Below are 17,757 nucleotides of genomic sequence, written 5' to 3'. Positions count from 1 at the left end.
ACTTCTGACTTGTAATGTTGCCTGAATCATAATCATACACTGTTTGTTCGTTGGCCAGAGGAGAACTGGCCACCGACTGAGCCTGGGTTCTCCAAAGGTTTTTTTCTCCATTCTGTCACCTGATGGACTTTTGGTTCCTTGCCACTGTTGCCTTGGCTTTTGGCCTGCTTAGTTGGGGACATTTAATATTCAACAATATTATTGATCTGCCTTACTTAACCCTAAAACAGGCAACGTGACTCACAAGTCACATAGTTTTTATTGTCTTTTTTGGGGCCTAAGAACGATTTTTTCATCAAATCCTTTTATCATTTATCACAGCCTGGTCTGTCTTGAATATGCTGGTCACATGATTTGCTTCAAGTTTTTTGTGATAAATTAGTCAGCCTGACCTAAATCCAACATGGCTACCGGTGGTGCAGGACATTCAGATTTTGAGGAAAGTAAATATATATTAAACGTACTTTTCTTCTGGAAAAATAATAATAATACTGCTAACATTAATTGTGAACATTGTCTTAAAGTGCTGAAGAAGAAAAATAATTAATATGTTGTTCATGTTGTTATTTAGCACGTTTTGAAATATATGTGACTCCTGAGTCACGTTGCCTGTTTAGGGTATAAAAAAGGGATTAACTCTAATTTTGACTATCTGTGTATTTTGAGTTTTTAATTCACTATATTACAATTAAATCCTAATCTAATCATGACAAACTATATATCGTTGGAAAGGTCTAAGACTCCTAAATAGATATTCTAGCTCTGTTTTTTGTTACAAATTATGTAGGAACAGTAATAGATGAATTTATGACAAGAGGGCACCTCAAAAAATCTACATCGTAACAGGAGTTCTGGCGTTTGTCACAAAAAGTCGACGCACACACTTTTAATAATTGAAACTTTGGTTTTCATGCTAAAAGTTCATAATAAAACAATCTAGTATTTGTCAATAAAAAATTATAAAATAATATTATCCTCTAAAAAGCATAACATATATATATATTATACTCTAAAATATAATATTATCTTTTTATCACCTTTTTTATTACATCACATATTTTAGTAGTTATCATAAATTAGGTATCATTTGAAAGCTTACAAACTCAGAATTCATCCTGTGAAAACCGCTTTGAAATTGGACATTGCGTTACCATAGAAACGGTAGTCTAAATTCTTTTCTCTGGCTCCAGCCCTTTTGGGCGTAATCATGTTTCATAATTTGTGATCAAAACCTTTTCTAATCTTGACAAAATATTGTCAGAAAGGTCTGAGTCTCAAGGTTTGATAATTTGTGACAGAAGTGATATTTGGACAGAAATGTATTAATTTGTTACAGCAGAATGCATACAATTAAATTCAATGGAATGTATGTCACCCGGTGGCTATTTCTGGTATTACGCCTAAACAGAATCTCATGGGAACTTCAAGTTTTGTGATATCAACTTCAAATTTGGAACAAAACATGGTTAGATATATGGCTTTGATTTTATATTAATTTTAGAGTAAAACATATTTTGTAAAATAGATATTTTATATAAAAGAATATTAAGTACAGTATATTTGATTTACTGTAAATTTAAACTTCCATAACTTTTTCATACTTTCATTTTTTTAAGTGCTTTCACTTCAGCAATAATCTGCAGAGTGTTTTCTTTAAAACAAGACCAAACTTAGGTCTATACCCAAAAGCATTCTTGAATTACAACCATTTAAGTTTGAATAGTGCATTTTAATGTCCATTCTCAAAAAGGGGGTGACAGTTAAGGGGTTAAAGTACCATTTTTATGGTAAGGCAGGGTCCGATTTCAAAACAGTTTTCACAGGCTGAATCTTGAGTTCGTAAGCTTTCGAATGATATATAATTTGTCAACATTAGATCAGGAGAAGTATAGGGTATAATTGTTTTAAACATGCAATGGCAGTTACAGTTATAGATTTGGTCCTTTTTTTATACCCTAAACAGGCAACGTGACCTGGGAGTCACAACTCATAAAATCCAAAATATATAAAATATTTCAAAAATTCTTTTGGATATGTTTTACTTAAGTCCAGATGATATAAAAAATTACATGAAATTATTTTTTGCTTATCATTTTCTACTCTTGCCTGTTTAAGGGTTAAGGTGGACGATGACACAATTTTCTTCTAGAAACAAACTTTGTTGTATTATTTTCATGTTATCACTGTGAAGCTGCTTTGATACAATCTCTATTTTAAAAAGCGCTATATAAATAAAGGTGACTTGACTTGACCACAAATTAATAGAAAACAGCAAAAAAAATTATCTTGAGATTTTAGAATGCATATCAGTATCAATTAAAATCGAGAAATCAGTAGTTAATCCAGCACTAGTGTCACACTGGCATGTTTACCTGTTGTAGTTTATATTCGTTGTGTGCATGAAATAGAAGTAGACACAGTCAAAACACACCACACTAATTAAACATCAGTGTTTCAGTCAATGATTTCAGCCCACTAAAACAATTCCGGCTGTCCAAAATTGCTTTCGGACAAAATTTTTGGTGCATCACTGATAGAGCTCACTCCATCTCTACTAGGAAAATGTTCTACATACACTACCAGTCAAAAGTTTTGGATCAGTAGTTTTTATGTTTTTAAAAGAAGTCTCTTCTGCTCACCAAGGCTGCATTTAAAAACAAACAAACAAACAAAAAACTAATATTGTTAAATATTATGACAATTTAAAATAACTTTTCTATTTTAATACATATTAAAATGTAATTTATTCCTGTGATCAAAGCTGAATTTTTAGCACTCCAGTCTTCAGTGTCACACGATCCTTCAGAAATCATTCTAATATGCGGATTTGATCATTATTATTATCAATGTTGAAAACAGTTGTGTACAATTTTTTTCAGGATTCTTTGATGAATAGAAAGTTCAAAAGAATAGCATTTATTTGAAATAGAATCTTTTGTAACATTGTAAATATCTTTACTGTACTTTTGATCAATTTAATTCATCCTTGATGAATAAAAGTGTTGATTTCTTTTTTTCTTTCACCCCAAAAATAAAATAAAAATTCTTACTGACCCCAAGCTTTTGAACGGTAGTGTTTAATTTTACAAAAGCTTTCGATTTCAGATAAATGCTGTTCTTTTGAACTTTCTATTCATCAAAGAATCCTGAAATAGAAATGTAAATAACTGTTTTCAACATTGATAATAATGAGAAATGTTTCTTGAGCATCAAATCATCACATTAGAATGATTTCTGAAGAATCATGTGACACTGAAGACTGGAGTAATGATGCTGAAAATTCAGCATTGATCACAGGAATAAATTACACTTTACTATATATTCACATAGAAAACAGCTTTAAATTGTAATATTTCACAATATTACAGTTTTTTTTTATCAAATAAATGCAGCCTTGGTGAGTAGAAGAGACTTTTTTTTTTTTAAATATAAAAAAATCGTACCGATCCAAAACTTTTGACTGGTAGTGTAGTTCTATATTTATTTTGAACTCCAAACCTCTTTCAGGGGGGGCTCCATGTCCACATGATCAGACAGGGCGTACGCAGCAGAAACAAACAGTGCTGTGGCCTCCAACCCCTCCTCAAACTGAAGATACTCTCCTCCTAGATCATCTAAACGGGCAGCCAGATCCTACAATATAGAAAGGAGTTTGTGGAACAAAGCATGTGACAAAACATAAAAGTTTGAAAAACAGTGCAACAAATTAGATTGGTCTTTGGTTGACTGTTAAAAACATTTCTGGGTTATATTTAATCCCAAAATGTACAAATTAAAAAAAAAAAGCCTAGTATTCAAGGACCACTAAGATTTATTATAGTTTGCACTTATAATTGTAATAATAAAGCATATTTAACTTCTAATTTATTTATTTTTTTATTTATATAGTTTTGTATGAAATGTGACCCTGGACAATTTTTTCTGAGATTCACCCATAGTAACAATCATAACATTAATTGTTATTAATGTAATTACTTCATTTCTCTAAATTAACTTATGCAAAGTCACCTTTTTATACTAACTAAATTACATTATAAATAAAGACAGTTCCAGTATTAATCATGTTATTTTAGTATTTCTATTGTTTATTCTCCAGCTTACAGCTGATTGTTCCATAGCTAATAAATCAGAAAGGATGTGCTAAACTCTCACACCTCAATCTCCTCCAGGATATCTCCAAGTTCAGCTTGCTGAGAGAGACGAGATGCAGTCTGCAGTGCCAGAACGATTCTGTCAGGAAAAGAGAAAAATCAGAGATATGTCTCAAAAGGTAACGAATAAAGATTCCACAAAGAAAGACTTAAGAAAAAATAAATGTTAAGAAGTGTACTTACGCTAAGACATTGTCCTCTTTGGAGATGCGAGCTTTCAGGGCACTGACCACTTCCTGTGAGGCCAGAGGTAACCCAAGGGAGCTGAGAGCACTCACAGACTGATGGATCTGAGATGCAGTGGAATCCTCACTAACTGTAGCCAACAGCAAATCACGCGTTTCATTGGACAAAGAAATCTGTCAGGATCAAAATACAGCAATAGTTATTATAGGACCGTACAGTAAGAACATTTCACTTGTATTCGTAAACGTGCATGCGTGACACAAAAACAAAACTCATTGATTCTTGTGCATTATGCAAACACGGTTGGGCATTGTGTTTACCATATTTAATAAGCTTTATGTAGACAGCTTTCACAGTTACATCACTGCAGTTGTGTGTTGGGGTGGCAGAAGAACAGTGGTAACAAACAGAGAAAACGGGCGAGATCCACAGAATAAGAGAAAAAATGATTGTGCATTTGGATATCAGAATTGAAAGAAAAAAAAAAAAAAAAAAAAAAAACCTATGGTTGCAAACCATTAATTGGACAGACTAGACTTCGATTACCCTACTATTAAAGCATGAATTTGATGCAAACAATAGATCCACATAATATTTACATAGGCAGTTCATAGGGGGCATAATGTGTTAGCCATACATTGTAGCCATACAATCTGACTAATAAAATTTTGGTCGACTAAGCCTCTAGTCGACTATTAGGGGACAACCCTAAAAATGTCAAATTAATATTTAGTGTTCAATTATTTACTTATGTGGCACGTAGCAGCATAATAAGCATAATAATTCCGCAGTGAGGTCTTGTATCACCCTGAAGAGGTTTCTTTTGCAGAACAGTCTGCTGACTGTACACCATCTTCACAACTATGTTCCTTTTTAGAAAGAAATTATATCTGCGAGGATTTTCAATCAGGATTTAGACCGTACCTTAGTACTGAGACAGCTCTTATTAGAGTTACAAATGATTTGCTCTTATCATCCGATCGTGGTTGTATCTCTCTATTAGTGTTACTCGATCTTAGTGCTGCATTTGACACTATCGACCACAACATTCTTTTAAATAGACTCAAATTATGTTGGCATAAGTGGAATTGCATTAGCATGGTTTAAATCATACTTATCTGACCGTTATCAGTTTGTAGCAGTAAACGAAGAGATCAAAAGTTCAGTATGGCGTACCACAAGGCTCAGTACTAGGACCGTTACTGTTCACTCTCTACATGCTATCCTTGGTAGATATCATTAGGAAGCATGACATTAGTTTTCACTGTTATGCTGATGATACACAGCTCTATATTTCTTCACGCCCTGACGAAACTTACCAATTCACAAAATTAACGGAATGCATAGCTGATATAAAAAACTGGATGACAAGCAACTTCCTACAACTTAATTCTGAAAAAACAAAGATTCTAATTATTGGACAAAAAACTTCCTCACGTAATAATCTAGAATACTGTCTAACACTTGATGGCTGCTCTGAAAAGTCTTCGTCGTCGGTTAGGAACCTGGGTGTGCTCTTTGATACCAATCTTTCATTTGAAAGTCACGTGTCTAGCATCTGTAAAACCGCTTTTTTTTTTCATCTTAAAAATATATCTAAATTACGTCATATGGTCTCAATGAAAAATGCAGAACAATTAGTTCATCACATCAAGGCTAGATTATTGTAATGCTATTATGGGTGGTTGCACTGCACACTTAATAAACTACAGCTGGTCCAAAATGCAGCAGCTCGAGTTCTTACCAGAACCAGGAAGTATGACCATATTAGCCCGGTTCTGTCAACCGGGCTCCCTATTAAACATTGTATACATTTTTAAATATTGCTGATCACTTGCAAAGCACTAAATGGTTTAGCTCCCCAGTACTTGAGCGAGCTCTTCACGCATTATAGTCCTCCACGTCTATTACAATCTAGAGGTCGACCGATGAATCGGCCGATTTTTTGCATTTTTAACATAATCGGCATCGGCCAATATCCAAGTGTATTAAGCCGATTATTAGGCAGGCGCATCTGTGGGCAGCCTAGTGTTGTTGTGGAACACGCGTTCGACGCACACTGCGCCTAGAGTCATTCTTCAGCAGAGTGACCTCATCCAGTGCCTAAGGAAGGAGCTAAGTTCCTTGGAGAAAACTCCTTTATATTTAATTAAAAACGTTTGATATGTTACTGCCAACTTCGAGAAAAAAACATGAATAGGCGACATGACGTTCGGCTACTTTAAAATTGATAGCGTAGTTGAGGTTGCATTAGCACAGCAGAAGGGTTGCTATCATGTCACAATAAGTAAGCAAGAATTTACAGACAGTGAATCTGAGACTTTTATTTGTTCTGTTTGTGTGTCTTATATTTGAGAGGGTTGTCACTCAATGCAGAGAAATAAGTAATAAAAAAAGAGACCAACTATATGCTAGTGAAGGACTGGCTTTGCTTTGCTAGCGTCGTTGTCGCTAGGGTTGGGTAGCTACAGACAGACCCGGAGCTAATACGGCACTGGTGCCTTAACGACCGTTATTTACTGGACCGAATATCAACGCGCATTTCTGTGCTTCATTTCAGTGCTACTGTTATGTCTGTGCTTCTCTTGGATGCTCTGAAAACGGACGTTAGAATAACAGAAACATCGCTTCGCTGCACTTGACACTAGTCAGCAGTTAACTTTAGCATTCCGTTAGCTAGTAGCTGGATTAAACACGGTTAAAATGCTGGCCAAACAGTAGTGTAATGTGTGACTGTATTTCACTGTAGACTAGGGGTGGAACGGTAGCTACATGTATTCGTATTGAACCGAAACGGTACAGGCGTCACGGTTCGGTGTATACATTTCCACGGAGAATACACGCTATAAAAATAAATAAAACTCGCGTGCAAAGTAATGCGGAACTACTGTTAGATACGCGGGTTCTTTAGGGACACCTAATCTGTAGCTCCGCTTTAGCTCCGGCTGCGATGTGAAGATTGCAGTGCTGGAATGTGTGTGTGTAAGTGTGTGTGTGAGAGAGAGAGAGAGAAAGGCGCGGGCGCGATCGAGATCGAAAAGTCGCGTGTGTTTAAAGTCGCAAAGTGTTTACTTATGCCTAGTTCACACTACACAACTTTAAACGTCGGCAGATCGCTGTGCTGTTCAGACTACATGACTTGCTCTGGAGTCTTGAAGTCGTTGTCGTGTTCAGACTATGTGACACTACGTAAATCTTCTGCAACAGGGGCTTACACACTACAGGAGCTGACAACAAGTCTTGGCGCATTCCAATGGCAAATGGACGGCGGGACAAAATTGTTGGTATATATATATATATATATATATAGTTGAGCACCGTCATTAGAACTCTATAACCGCAAAAAAACGTGTTATTAAAATATTTTTAAATTTCTATCTTTTCTATTATAGAGAATGTTTAAATACTAATTAAAAACAATTGTTGACAGTCTGTGTTATTATTGGTCTATACGTTTCCAACTGTAATTGATTCTTTCAATCATTTGAGATAGAAATAAAAGCTATGACTATGATATAGTGATGTGCCATCATTATGAGATTTATTAAACAAATGAAAAACATTTCCAATAATAAACATTAGCAATAAACATTTGCAATAATAAACAATATCATTACCGATAACTGATCGTGCAGTTTAATTACCCCTTGACTGGCCCCAAACATGTTTGATAAAAGAAACATATACAGTGTGTATATATGATGTGTATTACATTTTAGCTCAAAAACAATTGTAATAAAAGATAGGATCATAAGATGCTATATTGGGTTTTTACCACTTAATGAAGTTTTGTTTTGTAAATCGTGAGACATGATTTTTACCACTTTGCTTTGTAGAAATAATTTATTTAAAACGAATTTCGTTTTGTACAAATTGTATCTTAATTTTAATAAATGTTTCATCAACCAATTGCATGTAGGCCTATTTATAAAATAAAAAGGAAATAGGCAATATAATAACCGATGAGTTATGTCATTTGACTCACGTCATAACCGTCACACCAATTCTGAAACCGGCACACGCACACCCCATATATATATATATATAGGCCTATATTGTTTGTGCAATGATCTGTTTAGAACCCCGAAAGAAAAAAAAGAAAAAAAAAAAGAATATGGGTGAACGGATGGATAAGCACATGCGGGCAGCAGGGATTGTCTGTCAGATAGAGATTTGGAAGTGAGTAAAACATTATAATGAAAAAGCAGCTGCCTGTTGTGGTTTGGCAATGATGGTTACAAATACAAAGGGCTTTTGTAATATCATAACAAGATGATCATTGGCTGTTGCTCGTCGCGACACGTGACACCACAGGCTATCGAGTCGGCCGACAATTCCAGATATTTGGCATGCTAGATATTTTTCTGGCGTCGGCGACGCGTCGGCGATGTGTCAGCGAGGGGTTTTGATGCGTCGTTAAGTATTTCACACTCAAAGATTGGCGAGCGCGGATCACCCGCAGATTTGCACGCGATTACAGCCTGACCTGTCGGCGAGCTCGTTAACTTGCAAATCGGGCTTAAATCGGGCTTAAAATCATGTAGTGTGAACTAGGCATTTTGTGTGCAAACGCGCACGCGTGTGTGTGTGAGGCGCGGGCGCGATCGAACAGTGGAAACATAAAAACATACTCCGTCATTTTGTTTATCAGGACATCATTCAAACTGCAAAGTGTTTAAGTTACTGTTAATTAAAATGTTAAGGAAAACAAATATATTAATCTGAAATGTAGCAAATTAATTTTCAATTCATTCAGGTACAATTACCAAACATATCTCAAGGTCTTTTGTACAAGTGCAGAATGCAGATTGGTAAAGTGTTCAATAAATGTTTTTGTTGAGAAATTTTGTCTATCTTAAGTAATTATTTGTGTTACATTTTATCTTTCAAATAGAGGTTAAAAACAAGCACATAATCGGCCAAAATAAATCGGCAGCATTAATCGGCCATCGGCCGACCCGGATTTCAAAAGATCGGCATCGGCATCGGCCTGAAAAAAACCATATCGGTCGACCTCTATTACAATCTCAAAATTCCGGCCAGTTGATAATACCTAGAATATCAAAATCGACTGCTGGCGGTAGATCCTTTTCCTATTTAGCACCAAAACTTTGGAACAATCTTCCTAACATTTTCCGGGAAGCAGACACACTCTGTCAGTTCAAATCTAGACTAAAAACACATCTCTTTGGCCTAGCATACACATAACACATTATAGACTTCTATAATTCAATGTTAGGATGAGTAGGTCAGCCGGAAACCGGGAACACTTCCCATAAATCCTGATGTACTTGTTACATCATAAGAAGGATGGCGTCTACGCTAATATTAGTCTCTCTGTTTATCCAAGGTTTACCGCAGTCCACCGGATCCAGGCCGTATCCAGATCTGATGAAGGACCTGCTCCTGGACACGATGACAACGCAGTCCTGAAGTGTCAACCAGTCCCTTCCCTGTTTACTGAAGTCAGCCGGATCCCGGCCATATCCACATCAGATGGTGGACCTGCACCTGGACCCATCCATGACGCATCCCTGAAGTGCCAGTCTCATCAGCCCTGTGAAGGCCTCATCGACACGACAGCCATCGGCACTGATCCTCAACAAACTCGTCTCCATACCGGCGTGATGACTCCGACTTCCAACCCAATGGAACTGGATAAATATTCTGAATTTTCTGATCCAATCTGATTTTTGACCTGTAATGCTCCCCAAGGTTCTCCAAAGGTTTTTTTTTTCTCAATTCTGTCACCTGGTGGAGTTTTGGTTCCTTGCCACTGTTGCCTTGGCTTTTGGCTTGTGTAGTTGGGGACATTTAATATTCAACAATATTATTGATCTGCCTTACGGTGGACGATGACGCAATTTTCTTCAAGAAACAAACTTTGTTGTATTATTTTCATGTTATCACTGTGAAGCTGCTTTGATACAATCTGTATTGTAAAAAGCGCTATATAAATAAAGGTAACTTGACACTATCCCTTAGCCTTGCCGTGAGCCCCCAGTTTGGAAACTACTGTGTTAAAGGAACACTCCACCGTTTTCTGAAATAGGGCTTATTCACCTTCTTTCCTACATTTAGATAGGTGGGCAAATGCATTTTTGTCTCAGTGCATGCATTGTTTTAGTTTGACAGGGTCGGCGCTAGCTTAGCTTAGCATAATGAATGGAATCCTTTATTGCCAGCTAGCATGTCCTGAGTAAAAGTGATATAATTTTTTTTTTTTAAACCCACCTAATTACTTCTTGTGGCCTGCGTATTCACAACAAGTACAAATAGCGATGCAGATTAACACAAGGTGATTTCCTATGCAGATATTGACTTGGGACTATATTAGGGGGAAGCACAGGCAAAGCACTGCTACTTGGGCGCAGAGATATCACGCCCAAGTAGCAGTGCTTCGCCTGTGCTTCCCCCTAATATAGTCCTTAATATATAAGTCAATATCTGCCTAGGAAATCGCCTAGTGTTAATCTGCATCGCTATTTGTACTTGTTGTGAATACGCAGGCCACAAGAAGTAATTAGGTGTTTGTTTTTTTTGTTTTTTTTCACTTTTACTCAGGACATGCTAGCTGGCAACAAAGGATTCCATTCATTATGCTAAGCTAAGCTAGCGCCGACACTGTCAAACTAAAACAATGCATGCACTGAGACAAAAATGCTTTTGCCCACCTATCTAAATGTAGGAAAGAAAGTGAATAAGCCCTATTTCAAAAAACGGTGGAGTGTTCCTTTAAGGGAATATAGTGAACATTGATGCTCCCTGGGTTTTGTGGCACATTATTGGATTTTTAAGGGACCGAATGTTCTAGTATTTTACAATTGAGACAGCCATTAAATTGGCTGACTCCCTGGTGAGTGCCCCGACAACTGAACGTACTCGGTTACTAACGTAACCTCTGTTCTCTCTAGAGAGGGAACGAGTATTGCGTAAGCTAGCTTACGCTGCGGGAAAGTCTCCTTTCTCGAGATACTGAAGCCAAAAATTATCCTTAATTTTTTAAACCTTGTCAACGCAGTGCGGCAGCCTGCAGACCTAGGGCAGGCGAATCGCGTGCCCATTGGCTGCTCTGCGGCAACTGCAGCAGCCTATGGCTGAGCCTTGCGCGTGACGTCACGTCCAATGAGCGCGCTTGGCGCGCTTAATGCGTCACAGCCCGTCATTAGGGGTGTGGCTTAGCGTATATAAGCAAGGAACAGAGGCTGCTTCGCTGGTTTCTGTCGCATGAAGCGAAATGAGCTTGTGGCGAGAGCACGGCGGGTTACGCAATACTCGTTCCCTCTCTAGAGAGAACAGAGGTTACGTTAGTAACCGAGTACGTTCTCTTACGAGAGGTTCTCTCGTATTGCGTAAGCTAGCTTACGCTGCGGGAACACCCTTGTCAACGCCGTGCGCGCGCCCAGCATCCTGAATGAATCCCATGGGGAGTCCAGGGAACGCGAAGCGGAGCTGGGCGGCCAAGATACCACAGTACACAAGCACATAATATGGGGCAGGGAGCGGCACAGCCGGTCCAACTAACACTTCCCACATAGTGTAGCTCAACCAGTAGAGCTAAATCAGCAGCGTAGCCCGCGCACAGACAGTGGGCTGGCTTACGCGGGACTTAGACTGATAACACTTTGGCCTGCAAAGCGGGAACTTCCAGGTTGTAAAACCTAACAAATGTGGAGGGGGAGGCCCAGCCTGCCGCTGCACAAATGTCATGAATGGGAATCCCACTGGACCACGCCCACGATGAGGCCATGCCTCTGGTGGAGTGTGCCCGAATGCCCAAAGGGCACTGCAGGTCTTTAGATGCGTAAGCAGCTGCGATAGCATCAACTATCCATCTGGACAGGGTGTGTTTCGAGGCGGCGAGACCCTTGGTGCGCCCACCAAACGAAACAAAGAGCTGCTCTGAACGCCTGAAGGCGGCGGAGCGTGAAATATAGCTTTTCAGCGCCCTAACTGGGCAGAGGAGATTGCTATCTGCCTCGCAGCCAGCATTCGGCAGGGCTGAAAGGGAAATGACCTGCGCTCTGAAGGGAGTGCCCAAAATTTTGGGGACGTACCCATGCCTCGGTCTGAGAATAACTTTAGAGTTATTGGGTCCGAACTCGAGGCACGCGGCGTTAGTGGATAACGCGTGAAGGTCTCCCACACGTTTTACTGAAGACAGTGCTATCAGAAAAACGGTTTTGAGCGTGAGGTATTTCATATCCACAGTTTCTAAGGGTTCAAAGGGATGTGCTTTCAGTGCGTCTAAGACCAGTGAAAGATCCCACATAGGAACCGAAGGGGGTCGCGGGGGGTTCATCCTCCTCGCTCCTCTAAGGAAGCGGATGACAAACTCATTCCTTCCTAATGCGCGGCCCGGCTCTGAGACAGAGAGCGCTGAAATGGCCGCGACATAGACTTTGAGCGTGGAGGGGGACCTGCCCGCGTCCAGTAGCTCTTGAAGGAAGCACAATACGTGCGAGACCCCACATGTCTGTGGATTGAGCCCTCTGGTAGTGCACCATTTGTTAAACACCGACCATTTAGACGCGTAGAGCCGCCTCGTGGAGGGGGCTCTAGATTGTATGATCGTGTTCATCACCCCTTCTGGTAGATCAGCATGTAATTGTTGAGGCTCCACGCATGCAGAGACCAGTGCTCTGGGTGGGGATGCCAAATCGAGCCGCGGGCTTGAGAGAGAAGGTCTCTCCGCACCGGAATCGGCCAGGGGGCTGAGTCTGCCAATTGTATGAGTTCCGGGAACCAAGCTTGGTTCTCCCAGAACGGGGCTATGAGGAGCACTGTGTGGCGCGCTTTCCTGACTCTCTCGATGACCTGAGGCAGCAGAGAGACCGGTGGAAACGCATATAGCGGGCCGCTGGGCCATGACTGGGCCAGCGCGTCCTCGCTCTTTGAAAAGAATACTGGGCAGTGTGCGTTGTCTTTTGACGCAAAGAGGTCGACTTTCGCTCTGCCAAAGCGGCGCCACAGCGACTGGACTGTTTGGGGGTGTAGAGACCACTCCCCAGGGGGAACGTTGTCCCTGGACAGTCTGTCGGGGCCCTCGTTCAGATGGCCAGGCACATGCGATGCTCTCAGAGAGCGCAGAGAGTGCTGAGCCCATACGAGGAGGCGTTCCGTCAGGGCGCAGAGTTGCTTTGATCTGACACCGCCCTGGCGGTTCACATAGGCCACTACTGAAGTGTTGTCCGTGCGGACTAGAACATGGTGACCGTGGAGGAATGGGAGGAAGTGCATGAGCGCTTTCTCGACCGCGAGCATCTCTAGACAGTTTATGTGTAGGAGATTCTCCTGGTCTGACCAGTGGCCATAGACCGGTCTGCCTTCGAAGAGCGCTCCCCAACCTAGGTTGGACGCGTCTGTTGAGACAACTTTCCGGTGTGAAACCACTCCCATAGTCACTCCCGTGTGATACCATTCAGCTGCTAGCCAGGGCTGCAGGGCTGAGACACAGACCTGAGTCACTCTGATTAGCGAGCCGCCGGTCGCCCAGGCTCGATGGGATACGCGCGTTCTCAGCCAGCGTTGAAGCGGGCGCATGCGCAGTAAACCCAGCTGAAGCACTGCTGCAGCTGAGGCCATATGCCCCAGAATGCGCTGAAATGCTTTCAGGGGAACCCGGTTGCCTTCCTTGAAGGATGCAGCGAGGCGCTGGATGCGGCGCGCGCGCTGCTCCGACAATCTGGCCGTCATCGCCACCGAGTCTAGTTCTATTCCGAGAAAGGAAATCGACTGGGGCGAGAGCGAGCTCTTGGTCCAGTTGACCGCTAGACCCAGACCCTCCAAGTGGTCGAGTAGCGCTGTTCTGTGAGACACAAGTTCTGTCTCTGACTGCGCTAGAACGAGCCAATCGTCCAGATAGTTCAGAATTCGCATTCCCTGACTCCTCAGGGGAGCGAGAGCCGTGTCCATGCATTTCGTAAATGTACGGGGTGCTAAAGACAGGCCGAACGGCAGGACTGTGTATTGATAAGCTCGACCGTCGAAGGCGAATCTCAAGAATGGCCTGTGACGGGGAGTTATCTGGATCTGGAAATACGCGTCTTTCAGATCGAGAGAGATAAACCAGTCTCCTGGGCGAATTTGCGCAAGGATCTGTCTGGTTGTAATCATCCTGAACGGCCGTCTCATGAGAGCCTTGTTCAGATGTCTCAGATCTAAAATAGGTCTTAATGCTCCGTCCTTCTTGTGAACGAGGAAGTAACGACTGTAAAAGCCTGACTCGCTCAAGGAAGGATGAACCTGTTCTATGGCCCCTTTTCGCAGCAGCTTTGCTATTTCTGCTTGAAGCAGATGTGCTGTTTCCAAACTCACTTTCGTTTCCGTCTGCGCTAGAAAACGCGGAGGGCGACGAGCAAATTGGAGCGAATAACCGTGTCTTATGGTGTTGAGCACCCATTCTGACGCGCCCTGAATAGCCTCCCATGCTTTTGCATGCATAGCTAGGGGTCGAATGGTCTCTGGGTTCAGATCGCCGCGTTGCGTGGGATGGGGAACCTGTATCAGAGAGGATGGGGCGGCGCACGCGCCGCCGATGCTCGGACACGAGGGCAGAAGAACAGGGCTGGCCGACTGTGCAGATTTTAGTAGCTCGATCTCGGACGATGGAGCGTGAACTGCTGTCAAATAACCCAGCCGCGAGAGCGGCGTGGGGATTATGGTGTCTGAAAGTGGGTGCGCGTGCTCGTGAGCTGGCGCGGGATTTGCACTTATGACACGGCCAGTGTTTGGGGGCTTTATGAGGTTTGCAACCTGTCTGGCAGAGCGGGTAGTGGGCAGGTGTGAGCACAAGGCTGTGGGCACATTTTCTACACTTGATGCTCGAGCGGAAAGTTTCCGCTTTAAGAGATAGCGCTCTGGACGCGTTGCCATGGGAACCTGGTCTGTGTGAGGCAGTGAGCACACGGGAGTGGGCACTTTTTCTACACTTAATACCCCTGCGGCTTGAGCCGTAGCAACTTGAGGTAACTGAGTGACAGAGCGAGCAGCGAGTAGGTGTGAGCACGGAAGTGTGGCCACATTTACTACATTTAGTACTCGAGCGGTGTGAGGCCGCTTTATGAGAGAGCGCTCTGAGCGCGTTACCATGGGGATTGTACTTGTGTGAAGCAGTGAGCACATGGGTGTGGGCACATTTTCTACACTTAAAGCACTTATACTCTTTTTGAGATTTATCTGGGTCGCCGTGAAAACGGCGTTTGTGTGCAGGCGAGCGAGTGTTAATAATGGCTCGTTGGCTGCGGTGTGTGCTGCTGCAGTAGCCTGAACATAGGGGACTGACAGAGCTGTACGTTTTGATGGCGGTCCGGCCGTAGCGGGACTCAACCATCTTTTCCTCCTTGCGGATGCTAGGAGGACTTCGCGGGCTCGGGCTTCAACGCGATCTTGGGCCGCGGGCCCCGTGGGGGCGGCGGTCTGTGACGGCTGGTCGAGCGCGACCTGGGGCGACTGCCCTGGCGTCGCTGCGAAGCGCTGGGAGGCCTGGAAGAGCGCTGGTTAGAGCTGCGCACAGGAGGCTGAGTTTGAGGGCGGCCTGTGGCTGGGCTCGAACGGCGGGGCAGGAAGAGGTTCATCGCCTGCGACGCCTTCTGCACTTCAGAGAACCGATCCACAATTCCGCTGACCGCAGGGCCAAAGAGGCCGGTGGGCGAGAGTGGTGCGTTGAGAAATACAGCGCGCTCTGACTCACTCATGTCCGCGAGCGTCAACCAAAGGTGTCTGTCGATGACGGTGAGCGCGGCCATGGATCTGCCGATGGCTTGAGCAGCGGTCTTGGTAGCGCGTAGCGCAAGATCCGTAGCGCTGCGCAGATCGGTTAAGGCAGACTGATCCGAGCCCTTCTCGTCCAGTTCACGGAGGAGGTCGGCTTGAAGGATCTGAAGAATGGCCATTGAGTGCAGGGCGGAAGCAGCCTGGCCGGAGGCGGCGAAAGCGCGGCCGGCGAGAGCTGAGGTGGTCCTGCAGGCTTTAGACGGCAGGGCAGACTTTGAGCGCCATCTAGCAGACGGCGGGCAAAGGTGCGTTGCCACAGCTTCCTCAACGGCGGGGATACCGTTATAGCCGTTCTCGGCGGCTCCGTCCACCTGGGAGAGAGCCGAGGAGACTGGCGAGCGGAGTCTGGTGGAGAACGGAGCGTTCCAGGATTTAGAGAGCTCGGCGTGGAGCTCAGGCAGGAAGGGTGCTGACCTAGAGGCAGGCGCAGGGCGGCGGCTAGGTAGAAAGCACCCGTCAAGGCGATTGGGCTCCGGCTCCTTGGGTGGGGACCAATCCAGTCCCATTCTCTCGACCGCTTGAGTGAGGAGGCGGAGAAGCTCCGCGTCAACACTAGCGCGGGATCTGGTAGACTCCAAAGTCGAGGGGGCGGAGCGGTGAGAGCCCGACCACTCCTCGCTGTCAGACGCGAGCAGAGAGCAGCTGTCAGCGGCATCATCTGCATCATCCCCCAGGACGACGGCAGTGCGGGCAGAGGCCGGCCGCTGCGCGTCGGTGAAGGGTGGGGGGGAAGGAGAGAGCGAGGCTCGCGGGAGAGGTTCCGGCGAGCACTCAGCTGTAGCGTCCAGTTCCGGCGGCCTTTGGGAGCGACGTTTCTTCTTACGTGGCCCGGAAGAAGTGGCCGGAGAAGGTGGAGGTTCTTCAAATTTAGCGAGTCGAGCCCGTAGGGTCGACATCGGTAACTCCTCACACTGTTCGCAGCCGCCCTCGGAGAGAGCGCGAGCTGCGTGGTCGAAGCCCAGGCAGAGAGCGCACACCACGTGGCGGTCTCCGTCGCTGAGCGCGGCTCTGCACGAGCCACAGGATGTGCGAGGCATTTGCAACAACGCCTCGCGCTCTTTTAGATGCAAGTGTGTCGCGGCGGACACACAAACACACAACACAGAGCAAGAAAAGGATATATATGCCGGATGGCGCAGCAGGCAGGGAAGGCTGAAGGCGGCGAGCGGCCGGCGTCCTCAGGCTGAAATCCTCGGCGTGCTGGTCGCTGGATTCGACGGCGGCTTCCTCGGAGATCAGCGATGCGAAGAGCTTCGCTGAAGAGACAGAAATCAGCGAAGCAGCCTCTGTTCCTTGCTTATATACGCTAAGCCACACCCCTAATGACGGGCTGTGACGCATTAAGCGCGCCAAGCGCGCTCATTGGACGTGACGTCACACGCAAGGCTCAGCCATAGGCTGCTGCAGTTGCCGCAGAGCAGCCAATGGGCACGCGATTCGCCTGCCCTAGGTCTGCAGGCTGCCGCACTGCGTTGACAAGGTTTAAAAAATTAAGGATAATTTTTGGCTTCAGTATCTCGAGAAAGGAGACTTTCCCGCAGCGTAAGCTAGCTTACGCAATACGAGAGAACCTCTCGTAAGAGAACTAGGGAGCAGTGTTAATTTGTTAGTGTTAACGAAATCTATGACGAAAAATGTTTGTTGA

General features: G+C 44.0%; 1 protein-coding gene across 2 annotated transcripts in view; it reads right to left on the bottom strand.

The window, feature by feature from the left end:
* rpn2 (ribophorin II) overlaps positions 1 to 17,757 on the bottom strand; it is a 40,104-nt gene that overhangs the window by 19,237 nt on the left and 3,110 nt on the right. For both annotated transcript variants that reach the window (XM_084394480.1, XM_084394481.1), the window contains exons 4-6: positions 4,335 to 4,510; positions 4,155 to 4,230; positions 3,499 to 3,633 (exon numbers count right to left, since the gene is read on the bottom strand). In XM_084394480.1, the coding sequence (XP_084250606.1) occupies positions 3,499 to 3,633; positions 4,155 to 4,230; positions 4,335 to 4,510 (387 nt within the window). The remainder of the gene's footprint in view (positions 1 to 3,498; positions 3,634 to 4,154; positions 4,231 to 4,334; positions 4,511 to 17,757) is intronic.

The sequence above is a fragment of the Rutilus rutilus genome (assembly GCF_951802725.1).
Source record: "Rutilus rutilus genome assembly, chromosome: 22".
Taxonomy (NCBI): domain Eukaryota; kingdom Metazoa; phylum Chordata; class Actinopteri; order Cypriniformes; family Leuciscidae; genus Rutilus; species Rutilus rutilus.
Note: the sequence above shows the minus strand (reverse complement) of the source record. Positions and strands in the feature narration are given on the sequence as shown.